Raw genomic sequence first — 15,514 nt, 5'->3', positions numbered from 1 at the left:
TCATCTAGTAAACCTTACAGCTCTTCTGCCATCTAGTAAACCTTAAAGCTCTTCTGTTATCCTGTCATCTAGTAAACATTAAAGCTCTTCTGTCATCTAGTAAACCTTAAAGCTCTTCTGTCATCCTGTCATCTAGTAAACCTTAAAGCTCTTCTGTCATCCTGTCATCTAGTAAACCTTAAAGCTCTTCTGTCTTCCTGTCTTCCAGTAAACCTTACAGCTCTTCTGTCATCTAGTAAGCCTTAAAGCTCTTCTGTCATCTAGTAAACCTTACAACTCTTCTGTCATATAGTAAACCTTACAGCTCTTCTGTCATCTAGTAAACCTTAAAGCTCTTCTGTCATCTAGTAAACCTTAAAGCTCTTCTGTCATCCTGTCATCTAGTAAACCTTAAAGCTCTTCTGTCATCCTGTCATCTAGTAAACCTTAAAGCTCTTCTGTCTTCCTGTCTTCCAGTAAACTTTACAGCTCTTCTGTCATCTAGTAAACCTTAAAGCTCTTCTGTCATCTAGTAAACCTTAAAGCTCTTCTGTCATCTAGTAAACCTTACAGCTCTTCTGTCATCTAGTAAACCTTAAAGCTCTTCTGTCATCTAGTAAACCTTAAAGCTCTTCTGTCATCCTGTCATCTAGTAAACCTTAAAGCTCTTCTGTCATCTAGTAAACCTACAGCTCTTCTGTCATCTAGTAAACCTTAAAGCTCTTCTGTCATCCTGTCATCTAGTAAACCTTAAAGCTCTTCTGTCATCTAGTAAACCTTAAAGCTCTTCTGTCATCCTGTCATCTAGTAAACCTTAAAGCTCTTCTGTCATCTAGTAAACCTTAAAGCTCTTCTGTCATCTAGTAAACCTTAAAGCTCTTCTGTCATCCTGTCATCTAGTAAACCTTAAAGCTCTTCTGTCATCTAGTAAACCTTGAAGTTATTCTGTCATCTAGTAAACCTTAAAGCTCTTCTGTCATCTAGTAAACCTTAAAGCTCTTCTGTCATCTAGTAAACCTTAAAGCTCTTCTGTCATCTAGTAAACCTTAAAGCTCTTCTGTCATTTAGTAAACCTTACAGCTCTTCTGTCATCTAGTAAACCTTAAAGCTCTTCTGTCATCCTGTCATCTAGTAAACATTAAAGCTCTTCTGTCATCTAGTAAACCTTAAAGCTCTTCTGTCATCCTGTCATCTAGTAAACCTTAAAGCTCTTCTGTCATCCTGTCATCTAGTAAACCTTAAAGCTCTTCTGTCTTCCTGCCTTCCAGTAAACCTTACAGCTCTTCTGTCATCTAGTAAACCTTAAAGCTCTTCTGTCATCTAGTAAACCTTACAACTCTTCTGTCATATAGTAAACCTTACAGCTCTTCTGTCATCTAGTAAACCTTAAAGCTCTTCTGTCATCTAGTAAACCTTACAACTCTTCTGTCATATAGTAAACCTTACAGCTCTTCTGTCATCTAGTAAACCTTAAAGCTCTTCTGTCATCTAGTAAACCTTAAAGCTCTTCTGTCTTTCTGTGTCAGTCCAAATGCCAATAAGATTACTCAATGTTGTCAGAATAAACTTACTCCAGAGATTGATGATTACTATTGAGGGTTGCTGAAATAAATGACAATCAACCTCATAACCAAACCAAATGACGGTCTGTAACCGTAGAGCTGTCTCCGAAGCCAGTCAAACTGTACCTGAGCGAAGCTGAGACTCTGCACGTCAGCTCCATCGATCTTCACTATAGCATCCCCTGTCTGCAGGGAGGAGCACTGCCTTCTGTCCCAGACCCTCTTCACCAGGGCCAGCTGCCCCCCCTTCCCCCCCGCCGTCACACTGAACCCCATCCCACCCCCCTCACTCCTCCCCAGGGGCACAGGGAGCAGCTCCCCTCCTCCAGACCCTACGGGTACACCCTCGCCGGTCGGGCTGTGGCTCACCCGGGGGTGGGCGCTGGCGGGGCAGCCGTTGAAGCCGCAAGGGGGGACCTCCGTAGGCGGGCCGGCCATGAGGGACGTCTGGGGCACGGGAGGCCGCTGGCAGGGGGCACCAGGAGTGGTGGCGGTGCCCACCTCCGGCTGGGACAGGGGCAGCTTGGACAGGGTGATGGGCAGGGTGGAGGTTGAGAGGTCACTCCGATGGTGGACCTTGGAGGAGGAGGTGGGGAGGGAGTTACCATTGTAGCGCATCAGAGACCATCTGAGAGGGAAGAGGAGGAAGAGGAGGAAGAGAGGCGTTAATGATATTCTGTACCCGACTGATACACACACACAGGAAACTAAGAACTGTGAACCGCACATCTGATCTGATTGGCTGTTGCACTTTGTGTTCGAACCATAGGCAGCACTTTTCTCTCATATCATCAAATCAATTTATATATATATTTATTTATATATATCAGCTAACATCAGCTGATGTCTCAAAGTGCTGTACAGAAACCCAGCCTAAAACCCCAAAACAGCAAGCAATGCAGGTGTAGAAGCACTGTGGCTAGGAAAAACTCCCTAGAAAAGCCAAAACCTAGGAAGAAACCTAGAGAGGAACCAGGCTATGAGGGGTGGCCAGACCTCTTCTGGCTGTGCCGGGTTGAGATTATAACAACATGGCCAAGATCATCAGCTATGAACTCAGTCCATCTTGGCAATTGGTTAGTTAGGGTTAGTTAGTCAGTTGGTCACTTAGTTATTTAGGGTTAGTTACCTTTGTGTCCATCCACCCAAGGCCTCTGAGTCACTCTGGCTGGTGGACGCTGAGGTTGATTCAGGAGGGGGAGGAGGGGGGATGCCCCTACTGTGAGAGGAGGAAGGGGCACAGGCTGAGCTGGCAGAAGAGCCCGGGACACCGTTAGACAGCGGGTAGGAGGGTGGTGCCGCGTTTCCGTTAGCGTCCAGCCCTGATCCAGAGTTTCCCGCCACTCTGAGATAGTTGCCGTTGTGATGAGACAGGGTCCGATTGAGGTTAGCCAGGCCAGGGGGGTGGGTGTGGGGGGGCTCAGCAGGGCTGGGACAGGAAAGGGACTGGGCAGTGGCTGTGGAGGGAGGAGTGGCTGCAGCGCTGAGGGCTTCCCGAGGAGAGGAGGAGGTCAGGGGTTGTTTGGGACAGCCGTCTGGGTTGTAGAGCATGGGATAGCCTCTCCGTAACACAACGTCCACACTGTGACCCATAGGGACAGACTTCAACATCTCTACCACCTCTTTATGAGACAGACCCAGGACACAGCTGTCATTGATGTAGACCAGGATATCAGCTGGAGAACAGAGAGAGAGAGAGAGAGAGAGAGAGAGAGAGAGAGAGAGAGAGAGAGAGAGAGAGAGAGAGAGAGAGAGAGAGAGAGAGAGAGAGAGAGAGAGAGAGAGAGAGAGAGAGAGAGAGAGAGAGAGAGAGAGAGAGAGAGGGAGAGAGAGAGAGACAGAGAGAGAGAGAGAGAGGGAGAGAGAGAGAGAAAGAGAGAGAGGGGAGAGAGAGAGAGACAGAGAGCGAGAGAGAGAGAGCGAGAGAGAGAGACAGAGAGAGAGAGAGAGAGAGAGAGAGAGAGACAGAGAGAGAGAGAGAGAGAGAGAGAGAGAGAGAGAGAGAGAGAGAGAATAGATAATGTGTTATATCAAACACTACAATAGATAATGTGTTATATGTTATATCATACACTACAATAGATAATGTGTTATATGTTATATCATACACTACAATAGATAATGTGTTATATGTTATATCATACACTATAATAGATCATGTGTTATATCATACACTACAATAGATAATGTGGTATATCATACACTACAATAGATAATAGATCATGTGTTATATCATCCACTACAATAGATAATAGATAATGTGTTATATGTTATATCATACACTACAATAGATCATGTGTTATATCATCCACTACAATAGATAATAGATAATGTGTTATATCATCCACTACAATAGATAATAGATAATGTGTTATATGTTATATCATACACTACAATAGATAATGTGTTATATCATCCACTACAATAGATAATGTGTTATATCATCCACTACAATAGATAATGTGTTATATCATCCACCACAATAGATAATGTGTTATATCATCCACTACAATAGATAATGTGTTATATCATCCACCACAATAGATAATGTGTTATATCATCAACTACAATAGATAATGTCTTATAGCATCCACTACAATATATAATGTGTTATATCATCCACTACAATAGATAATGTCTTATAGCATCCACTACAATATATAATGTGTTATATCATCCACTACAATAGATAATGTGTTATATCATACACTACAATAGATAATGTGTTATATCATCCACCACAATAGATAATGTCTTATAGCATCCACTACAATATATAATGTGTTATATCATCCACTACAATAGATAATGTGTTATATCATACACTACAATAGATAATGTGTTATATCATCCACCACAATAGATAATGTGTTATATCATCCACTACAATAGATACTGTGTTATATCATCCACTACAATAGATAATGTGTTATATCATCCACTACAATAGATAATGTGTTATATCATCCACCACAATAGATAATGTGTTATATCATCCACCACAATAGATAATGTGTTATATCATCAACTACAATAGATAATGTCTTATAGCATCCACTACAATATATAATTTCAGTGTGTAGTGAACCTTCAGTATCATTGAGTGAATATAGGACGACTGTAGCTGCCAGTAGGGGCTTATTGCACCACATTTGTATGAGAGGTGATAGCGTGTGTGTGTGTGTGTGTGTGTGTGTGTGTGTGTGTGCCAGTGCGATTATATTCTAGGGATTAGGTGTAGATGGGAAGGGTATACCACTACAAAGCAGGATTAGGAAAAAGGAAAAAGAAAAGCTTGAAATTGGCATTGACTCAACAACCAAAAACACATACAGGTATCTAAATGTAGATTTCTTAATGAATCAGAAAAAAATAATTAAACCCAAAAAATATATTAACACATGTAAAGTGATCGTTTCATGAGCTGAAATCCAAACATACAATCTACCCCTGCCCAGTCATGTGAAATTCCAGAGATTAGGGCCCGATGAATTGATTTGAATTGACAGATTTCCTTAAACGAACTGTAACTCAGTGAAATTGTTGAGTTTCTATTTCTCCTCTGTGTATTATACCCATCTGGAGATTATGTTCAAGAGAAAACTTCACAATCACACATCATTTGGGACGCAGAGAGAGAGGCTGAGAGTGGAGAAAGCAATGAAAGGAGAGATAGAGGATATAGCAGAGAGACTAGAAACAGGCTTGTTTTTATATTTTATCCTCCCTTCCATGTTCAGGTCTCTTCAAATCTTCAACCCCCTTCAAATCTTCAACTCTCTACAAATGTTCAACTCCCTTCAAATCTTTTCAACTCTCTTGCTCCGTCTCTCAGTCTCACCAGTACAGGCCTCCAGAAATAACAACAACTCGATAACCACTGTTATGTATGACTAGCTTGAGGTTATGCTACCTGTGGTGAGTGTACCTGTGTTAAACATACCAGTGTTAATCCTACCAGTGTTAATCCTACCTGTGTCTATCCTACCTGTGTTAGTCCTACCTGTGTTAAACCTACCTGTGTTAATCCTACCTGTGTTAATCCTACCTGTGTCTATCCTACCTGTGTTAGTCCTACCTGTGTTAAACCTACCTGTGTTAAATCTACCTGTGTCTATCCTACCTGTGTTAGTCCTACCTGTGTTTGTCCTACCTGTGTTTGTCCTACCTGTGTTTATCCTACCTGTGTCTATCCTTCATGTGTCTATCATACATGTGTCTATCCTACCTGTGTTAATCCTACCTGTGTTAATCATACCTGTGTTAATCCTACATGTGTTAGTCCTACATGTGTTAATCCTACATGTGCCTGTCCTACCTGTGTCTATCCTACCTGTGTTAATCCTACCTGTGTTAATCCTACCTGTGTTAATCCTACCTGTACAAATCCTACCTGTGCAAAACCTACCTGTGCAAATTCTACCTGTGTTAAGCATACCTGTGTTAGTCCTACCTGTGTTAGTCTTACCTGTGTTAAACCTACCTGTGTTAATCCTGCCTGTGTTAAACATACCTGTGTTAGTCCTACCTGTGTAAATCCTACCTGTGTTAATCCTACCTGTGTTAATCCTACCTGTGTTAAAACTACCTGTGTTAATCCTACCTGTGTTAATCCTACCTGTACAAATCCTACCTGTGCAAAACCTACCTGTGCACATCCAACCTGTGTTAAGCATTACTGTGTTAGTCCTACCTGTGTTAAACCTACCTGTGTTAGTCCTACCTGTGTTAATCCTACCTGTGTTAATCCTATCTGTGTTCGTTTTACCTGCGTTAAACCTACCTGTGTTAGTCCTACCTGTGTTAATCCTACCTGTGTTAGTCCTACCTCTATTAAACCTACCTGTGTTAATCCTACCTGTGTTAGTCCTATCTGTGTTAGTCCTACCTGTGTTAATCCTACCTGTGTTAATCCTACCGTTAATCCTACCTGTGTTAGTCCTACCTGTGTTAAACCTACCTGTGTTAGTCCTACCTGTGTTAATCCTACCTGTGTTAGTCCTACCTGTGTTAAACCTACCTGTGTTAGTCCTACCTGTGTTAGCCCTATCTGTGTTAGTTCTACCTGTGTTAGTACTACCTGTATTAGTCCTACCTGTGTTAATCCTACCCGTGTTAGTCCTACCTGTGTTAAACCTACCTGTGTTAATCCTTCCTGTGATGAATGTACCTGTGTTAATCCAGCTGTGTTAAACCTACCTGTGTTAATCCTACCTGTGTTAAACCTACCTGTGTTAAACCTACCTGTGTTAATCCTACCTGTGTTAATCCTACCTCTGTTAATCCAGCTGTGTTAATCCTACCTGTATTAAACCTACCTGTGTTAAACCTACCTGTGTTAAACCTACCTGTGTTAATCCTACCTGTGTTAATGCTACCTGTGTTAAACCTACCTGTGTTAATCCTACCTGTGTTAATCCTACCTCTGTTAATCCAGCTGTGTTAAACCTACCTGTGTTAATCCTACCTGTGTTAATCCTACCTGTGTTAATGCTACCTGTGTTAATCCTACCTGTGTTAATCCTACCTGTGTTAATTCTACCTGTGTTAATTCTACCTGTGTTAATTCTACCTGTGTTAATTCTACCTGTGTTAATGCTACCTGTGTTAATCCTACCTGTGTTAATTCTACCTGTGTTAATTCTACCTGTGTTGAGAGCGGGTGGTCCTCCTGGTGTAACGCTGTAGACCTGGAGAAACTCTCTCTGCCTGCTTCCTCCTACCTGTGTTAATGCTACCTGTGTTAATCCTACCTGTGTTAATGCTACCTGTGTTAATCCTACCTGTGTTAATCCTACCTGTGTTAATGCTACCTGTGTTAATGCTACCTGTATTGAGTGTACCTGTGTTAATGCTACCTGTGTTGAGAGCGGGTGGTCCTCCTGGTGTAACGCTGTAGACCTGGAGAAACTCTCTCTGCCTGCTTCCTCCTACTTGTGTTAATGCTACCTGTGTTAATCCTACCTGTGTTGAGAGCGGGTGGTCCTCCTGGTGTAACGCTGTAGACCTGGAGAAACTCTCTCTGCCTGCTTCCTCCTACTATGTTGAAGCCGAAACCCTGCAGCCCTTTAGACAAACGGGTGTGGATGGAGTAACCCTTCAGCTCTGCTGGCTGGTCCGTGAAAACAGGTACTGGCAGGGGACAGGGACACAGACCATTAGTTTCCTGTTGTAAGGATCCTACCTACGCCTAGTATTTATTTGTCTTTTATTTACCCAGGGCTAGACTCATTAAAGTCAAATCAGTCCTGGTTTCTCCAGACGTCTCTCAGATTGCACAGGCCAGGCGACTTCTCGCTATATCTATGATAGACTGTCCATGTGTATTCACATATATCTATAATAGACTGTCCATGTGTATTCACATATATCTATGATAGACTGTCCATGTGTATTCACATATATCTATGATAGACTGTCCATGTGTATTCACATATATCTATGATAGACTGTCCATGTGTATTCACATATATCTATGATAGACTGTCCATGTGTATTCACATATACAGTGCCTTGCGAAAGTATTCGGCCCCCTTGAACTTTGCGACCTTTTGCCACATTTCAGGCTTCAAACATAAAGATATAAAACTGTATTTTTTTGTGAAGAATCAGCAACAAGTGGGACACAATCATGAAGTGGAACGACATTTATTGGATATTTCAAACTTTTTTAACAAATCAAAAACTGAAAAATTGGGCGTGCAAAATTATTCAGCCCCCTTAAGTTAATACTTTGTAGCGCCACCTTTTGCTGCGATTACAGCTGTAAGTCGCTTGGGGTATGTCTCTATCAGTTTTGCACATCGAGAGACTGAATTTTTTTCCCATTCCTCCTTGCAAAACAGCTCGAGCTCAGTGAGGTTGGATGGAGAGCATTTGTGAACAGCAGTTTTCAGTTCTTTCCACAGATTCTCGATTGGATTCAGGTCTGGACTTTGACTTGGCCATTCTAACACCTGGATATGTTTATTTTTGAACCATTCCATTGTAGATTTTGCTTTATGTTTTGGATCATTGTCTTGTTGGAAGACAAATCTCCGTCCCAGTCTCAGGTCTTTTGCAGACTCCATCAGGTTTTCTTCCAGAATGGTCCTGTATTTGGCTCCATCCATCTTCCCATCAATTTTAACCATCTTCCCTGTCCCTGCTGAAGAAAAGCAGGCCCAAACCATGATGCTGCCACCACCATGTTTGACAGTGGGCATGGTGTGTTCAGGGTGATGAGCTGTGTTGCTTTTACGCCAAACATAACATTTTGCATTGTTGCCAAAAAGTTCAATTTTCGTTTCATCTGACCAGAGCACCTTCTTCCACATGTTTGGTGTGTCTCCCAGGTGGCTTGTGGCAAACTTTAAACAACACTTTTTATGGATATCTTTAAGAAATGGCTTTCTTCTTGCCACTCTTCCATAAAGGCCAGATTTGTGCAATATACGACTGATTGTTGTCCTATGGACAGAGTCTCCCACCTCAGCTGTAGATCTCTGCAGTTCATCCAGAGTGATCATGGGCCTCTTGGCTGCATCTCTGATCAGTCTTCTCCTTGTATGGGCTGAAAGTTTAGAGGGACGGCCAGGTCTTGGTAGATTTGCAGTGGTCTGATACTCCTTCCATTTCAATATTATCGCTTGCACAGTGCTCCTTGGGATGTTTAAAGCTTGGGAAATCTTTTTGTATCCAAATCCGGCTTTAAACTTCTTCACAACAGTATCTCGGACCTGCCTGGTGTGTTCCTTGTTCTTCATGATGCTGACTGCGCTTTTAACGGACCTCTGAGACTATCACAGTGCAGGTGCATTTATACGGAGACTTGATTACACACAGGTGGATTGTATTTATCATCATTAGTCATTTAGGTCAACATTGGATCATTCAGAGATCCTCACTGAACTTCTGGAGAGAGTTTCCTGCACTGAAAGTAAAGGGGCTGAATAATTTTGCACGCCCAATTTTTCAGTTTTTGATTTGTTAAAAAAGTTTGAAATATCCAATAAATGTCGTTCCACTTCATGATTGTGTCCCACTTGTTGTTGATTCTTCACAAAAAAATACAGTTTTATATCTTTATGTTTGAAGCCTGAAATGTGGCAAAAGGTCGCAAAGTTCAAGGGGGCCGAATATTTTCGCAAGGCACTGTATCTATGATAGACTGTCCATGTGTATTCACATATATCTATGATAGACTGTCCATGTGTATTCACATACATCTATGATAGACTGTCCATGTGTATTCACATAACAGACAAGACAGAGCTACCGCACGGCGGCTGTCTCTGAACAGGTTTAACAACTGATTCTCTGGCGCCCTCTGCAGTTCAATGATAAAAATATGTAGTCTCATGACTAACAGACATATTTTTATCACGAGCAGACGACAATATGAAAATATATCTCTAATTCACGACTCCATTTCAGTAGAACTGAATGCTGTCTCAGTGTTAGACAACACACAACAAAATATGAAAGAGACAAAGTGAGATGAGAGACTGGGAGGGGAGTATGGGAGGGGATGAGAAGGAGGGAGATATAGGGGGGGGAAAGAGGGGGTAGGAGGGAGAGGATGGGGAGTATGGGTAGGAGGGAGATATAGGGGGGGGAGAGAGAGAGTAAATTATATTTCTAATAATGTCAAGAGATTAATTTGAGAGCTGACAGGGAAAACAGAGGAGGATAAGGTAGGTAGACTCACTGTCTGTCTCGCTGAGGATCTCCCTGCTCTGATCTCTGGGGTCCAGCCAGCTGGTTGTCTTAGAGATGTGACTGAGGGGAGGAAGAGATCACCCCCTCCACCATCATCATCATTATCACCACCAACCTAATCATCATAAGCTCTACACTCTCCAACCACTCTATGTAGTAAAGTTATATTCTCTCTACACTCTATGTAGTAAAGTTATATTCTCTCTACACTCTATGTAGTAAAACTCTCCTCTCTCTCCTCTCTCTCCTGTCTCTATGTAGTAAAACTCTCCTCTCTCTCCTCTCTCTAAGTAGTAAAACTCCTCTCTCTCCTCTCTCTATATAGTAAAACTCTCCTCTCTCTCCTCTCTCTCCTATCTCTATGTAGTAAAACTATCCTCCCTCTCCTCTCTCCTGTCTCTATGTAGTAAAACTCTCCTCTCTCTATGTAGTAAAACTCTCCTCTCTCTCCTCTCTCCTCTCTCCTGTCTCTATGCAGTAAAACTCTCCTCTCTCTCCTCTCTCTATGTAGTAAAACTCTCCTCTCTCTCCTCTCTCTTCTCTCTCTCCTCTCTCTCCGCTCTCTATATAGTAAAACTCTCCTCTCTCTCCTCTCTCCTCTCTCTATGTAGTAAAACTCTCCTCTCTCTCCTCTCTCTCCTCTCTCCTCTCTCCTGTCTCTATGTAGTAAAACTCTCCTCTCTCTCCTCTCTCTATGTAGTAAAACTCTCCTCTCTCTCCTCTCTCTCCTCTCTCTATATAGTAAAACTCTCCTCTCTCTCCTCTCTCTATGTAGTAAAACTCTCCTCTCTCTCCACTCTCTCCTGTCTCTCCTCTCTCCTCTCTCCTGTCTCTATGTAGTAAAACTCTCCTCTCTCTCCTCTCTCTACTCTCTCTCCTCTCTCCTGTCTCTATGTAGTAAAACTCTCCTCTCTCTCCTCTCTCCTCTCTCCTGTCTCTATGTAGTAAAACTCCTCTCTCTCCTGTCTCTATGTAGTAAAACTCTCCTCTCTCTCCTCTCTCTCCTCTCTCTCCTCTCTCCTGTCTATATGTAGTAACACTCTCCTCTCTCTCCTCTCTCTCCTCTCTCTATGTAGTAAAACTCTCCTCTCTCTCCTCTCTCTCCTCTCTCTATATAGTACAACTCTCCTCTCTCTCCTCTCTCTATGTAGTAAAACTCTCCTCTCTCTCCTCTCTCCTCTCTCCTGTCTCTATGTAGTAAAACTCTCATCTCTCTCCTCTCTCTATGTAGTAAAATTCTCCTCTCTCTCCTCTCTCTCCTCTTTCTCCGCTCTCTATATAGTAAAACTCTCCTCTCTCTCCTCTCTCCTCTCTCTATGTAGTAAAACTCTCCTCTCTCTCCTCTCTCCTCTCTCCTGTCTCTATGTAGTAAAACTCTACTCTCTCTCCTCTCTCTCCTCTCTCCTCTCTCTCCTCTCTCCTGTCTCTATGTAGTAAAACTCTCCTCTCTCTCCTCTCTCCTCTCTCCTGTCTCTATGTAGTAAAACTCTCCTCTCTCCTCTCTCTCCTCTCTCCTCTCTCTCCTCTCTCCTGTCTCTATGTAGTAAAACTCTCCTCTCTCTCCTCTCTCTATGTAGTAAATCTCTCCTCTCTCTCCTCTCTCTCCTGTCTCTATGTAGTAAAACTCTCCTCTCTCTCCTCTCTCTATGTAGTAAAACTCTCCTCTCTCTCCTCTCTCTCCTCTCTTTCCTCTCTCTATATAGTAAAACTCTCCTCTCTCTCCTCTCTCTATGTAGTAAAACTCTCCTCTCTCCACTCTCTCCTGTCTCTCCTCTCTCCTGTCCCTATGTAGTAAAACTCTCCTCTCTCTCCTCTCTCTCCTCTCTCCTGTCTCTATGTAGTAAAACTCTCCTCTCTCTCCTCTCTCTCCTCTCTCTCCTCTCTCCTGTCTCTATGTAGTAAAACTCATTTCTCTCCTCTCTCTCCTGTCTCTATGTAGTAAAACTCTCCTCTCTCTCCTCTCTCTCCTCTCTCCTGTCTCTATGTAGTAACACTCTCCTCTCTCTCCTCTCTCTATGTAGTAAAACTCTCCTCTCCCTCCTCTCTCTATGTAGTAAAACTCTCCTCTCTCTCCTCTCTCCTCTCTCCTGTCTCTATGTAGTAAAACTCTCCTCTCTCTCCTCTCTCTAAGTAGTAAAACTCTCCTCTCTCTCCTCTCTCTATGTAGTAAAATCTCCTCTCTCTACGTAGTGAAAAACTCCTCTCTCTCTCTCTCCTCTCCCTCCTGTCTCTACTCTATGTAGTACGTTTCTCCTCTCTCTCTCATCTCTCTCCCTCCTGTCTCTACTCTATGTAGTAAAACTCTCTCTCTCTCTCCTCTCTCTCTCCTGTCTCTACTCTATGTAGTAAAACTCTCTCTCTCTCCTCTCTCTCTCCTGTCTCTACTATATGTAGTAAAACTCTCTCTCTCTCCTCTCTCTCTCTCTCTCTCTCTCTCTCCTCTCTCTCCTCTCTCTCTCTCTCTCCTCTCTCTCTCCTCTCTCTCTCTCTCTCTATCTCTCCTCTCTCTCTCTCTCTCATCTCTCTCTCTCTCTCTCTCTCTCTCCTCTCTCTCTCCTGTCTCTACTCTATGTAGTAAAACTCTCTCTCTCTCTCCTCTCTCTCGCTCTCCTCTGTCTCCTCTCTCTCTCTCCTGTCTCTACTCACTCTATGTAGTAAAACTCTCTCTCTCCTGTCTCTATGTAGTAAAGCTCTCCTCTCTCTCCTCTCTCTCTCCTCTCTCTCTCCTGTCTCTACTCTATGTAGTAAAACTCTCTCTCTCTCTCTCTCTCCTCTCTCTCCTCTCTCTCTCCTGTCTCTACTCACTCTATGTAGTAAAACTCTCTCTCTCTCTCCTCTCTCTCCTCTCTCCCCTCTCTCTCCTCTCTCTCCCTCCTGTTTCTACTCTATGTAGTAAAACTCTCTCTCTCCTGTCTCTACTCACTCTATGTAGTAAGCCTCTCCTGAGTTACTGAAGGCCAGCTCCCAGTTCTTTCTCTCTCCTGTCTCTACTCACTCTATGTAGTAAGCCTCTCCTGAGTTACTGAAGGCCAGCTCCCAGTTCTCTGGTAGTGTCACTCCGCCTCGTGTGGTGATGCCGCTCCCTCCGTTCTCCTCTCCGACGCCATCCCTGCCTTCCCACGATTGGCTAAGAGATTTGGCTGTGGGCGGGGCACTGCTGGCACCTACTGACCCCGCTGCCAAGACAAAACACACACACACACACACACAGCCTTGAAATAGCCTTTTAACTCTGGCCGCTGTAAGCTCCAATCAAGGGCCCAGATGTAAACAGATGTCTGTCTTTAGTCAATGTTTATCCCAAATTTCAACCTATTCCCAAATTAGGGGAATACTTTTAATCAGAGCGCTATGGGTCCTAAATAGTGCCCTACTTTTAATCAGAGCCCTATGGGTCCTGTATAGTGCACTACATTTAACCAGAGCCCTATGGGTCCTGTATAGTGCACTACATTTAATCAGATCCCTATGGGTCCTGTATAGTGCACTACATTTAATAGAGGATGGAGAGGAGGATCTGATAGAGTCTGAGACACCCAGCCCTGAGAGGGTGGAGAGGAGGATCTGATGGTTCACGGTGTTGAAGGCAGCAGATAGATCTAGGAGGATGAGAACAGAGGAGAGAGAGTCAGATTTGGCAGAGCGGAGATCCTCTGTGACACGGAGAAAAGCAGTCTTGGTTGAGTGACCCGTCTTGAAGACTGACTTGTTAGGGTCAAGAAGATCATTCTGAGACAGATAGACAGATAGTGAGAAAGTTTGTCAGAGAGAGCACGCCGAAGTGTTTTGGAAATCAAAGAAAGGTTGTTTTTGATGTCAGCGGGCTCGAGGAAGGGAGCGACCCTGGCCAACTTGAAGTCAGAGGGGACTCAGCCAGGGGTCAGGGATGAGTTGATGAGGGAAGTGAAGAATGGGAGAGGGTCTACAGAGATGGTCTGGAGAAGGGGATGGGGTCGAGTGGGCAGGTTGTTGGGCGGCCGGACCTCACTATTTGCTGGATGTATTCTGGAGAGAGAGGCGTAGGGTAGTTCTGTGTGAGTGGGACCAGTGGGTTCAGTAGGCTGAGTGAATGAGCGGGACCAGTGGGTTCAGTAGGCTGAGTGAATGAGGAGCGGAGAGAGGAGGGAGTGAGGAGGGAGAGAGGAGGGAGTTAGGAGGGAGAGAGGAGGGAGTGAAGAGGGAGAGAGGAGGGAGTGAGGAGGGAGAGAGGAGGGAGAGAGGAGGGAGTGAGGAGGGAGAGAGGAGGGAGAGAGGAGGGAGAGAGGAGGGAGTGAGGAGGGAGAGAGGAGGGAGAGAGAGAGGGAGTGAGGAGGGAGTGAGGAGGGAGAGAGAGAGAGAGAGAGAGAGAGAGAGAGAGACAGAGAGAGAGAGACAGAGAGAGAGAGACAGAAAGAGAGAGAGACAGAGAGAGAGAGACAGAGAGAGAGAGAGAGAGAGAGACAGAGAGAGAGAGAGAGAGAGACAGACAGAGAGAGACAGAGAGAGAGAGAGACAGAGAGAGAGAGACAGAGAGAGAGAGAGAGAGAGAGACAGAGAGAGAGAGAGACAGAGAGAGAGAGAGAGAGAGAGAGAGAGAGAGAGAGACAGAGAGAGAGGAGACAGAGAGAGAGAGATAGAGAGATAGAGAGAGAGAGAGAGAGAGAGACAGAGAGAGAGAGAGACAGAGAGAGAGAGAGAGAGACAGAGAGAGAGAGAGACAGAGAGACAGAGAGAGAGAGACAAAAGTGGAGACAAATTTGACCCCAATAACTACCGTGGAATATGTGTCAACAGTAACCTTGGGAAAATCCTCTGCATTATTATTAACAGCAGACTCGTACATTTCCTCAATGAAAACAATGTACTGAGCAAATGTCAAATTGGCTTTTTACCAAATTACCGTACAACAGACCATGTATTCACCCTGCACACCCTAATTGACAACCAAACAAACCAAAACAAAGGCAAAGTCTTCTCATGCTTTGTTGATTTCAAAAAAGCCTTCGACTCAATCTGGCATGAGGGTCTGCTATACAAACTGATGGAAAGTGGTGTTGGGGGTAAAACATACGACATTATAAAATCCATGTACACAAACAACAAGTGTGCGGTTAAAATTGGCAAAAAACACACACATTTCTTCACACAGGGTCGTGGGGTTAGACAGGGATGCAGCTTAAGCCCCACCCTCTTCAACATATATATCAACAAATTGGCGCGGGCACTAGAAAAGTCGGCAGCACCCGGCCTCCCCCTGCTAGAATCCGAAGTCAAATGTCTGCTGTTTGCCGATG

The 15,514-nt window shown here is 43.9% G+C and overlaps 1 protein-coding gene across 1 annotated transcript in view; it reads right to left on the bottom strand.

Moving 5' to 3' along the window:
* LOC139369009 (membrane-associated guanylate kinase, WW and PDZ domain-containing protein 3-like) overlaps positions 1–15,514 on the bottom strand; it is a 91,823-nt gene that overhangs the window by 38,347 nt on the left and 37,962 nt on the right. Inside the window, exons 6-10 of the mRNA XM_071108575.1 lie at positions 13,237–13,417; positions 10,231–10,301; positions 7,506–7,673; positions 2,671–3,217; positions 1,668–2,169 (exon numbers count right to left, since the gene is read on the bottom strand). Of these exons, the coding sequence (XP_070964676.1) occupies positions 1,668–2,169; positions 2,671–3,217; positions 7,506–7,673; positions 10,231–10,301; positions 13,237–13,417 (1,469 nt within the window). The remainder of the gene's footprint in view (positions 1–1,667; positions 2,170–2,670; positions 3,218–7,505; positions 7,674–10,230; positions 10,302–13,236; positions 13,418–15,514) is intronic.

This window comes from Oncorhynchus clarkii, chromosome 16 (genome assembly GCF_045791955.1).
Source record: "Oncorhynchus clarkii lewisi isolate Uvic-CL-2024 chromosome 16, UVic_Ocla_1.0, whole genome shotgun sequence".
NCBI lineage: Eukaryota > Metazoa > Chordata > Actinopteri > Salmoniformes > Salmonidae > Oncorhynchus > Oncorhynchus clarkii.
This window is presented reverse-complemented; position numbering and strand designations above follow the sequence as displayed.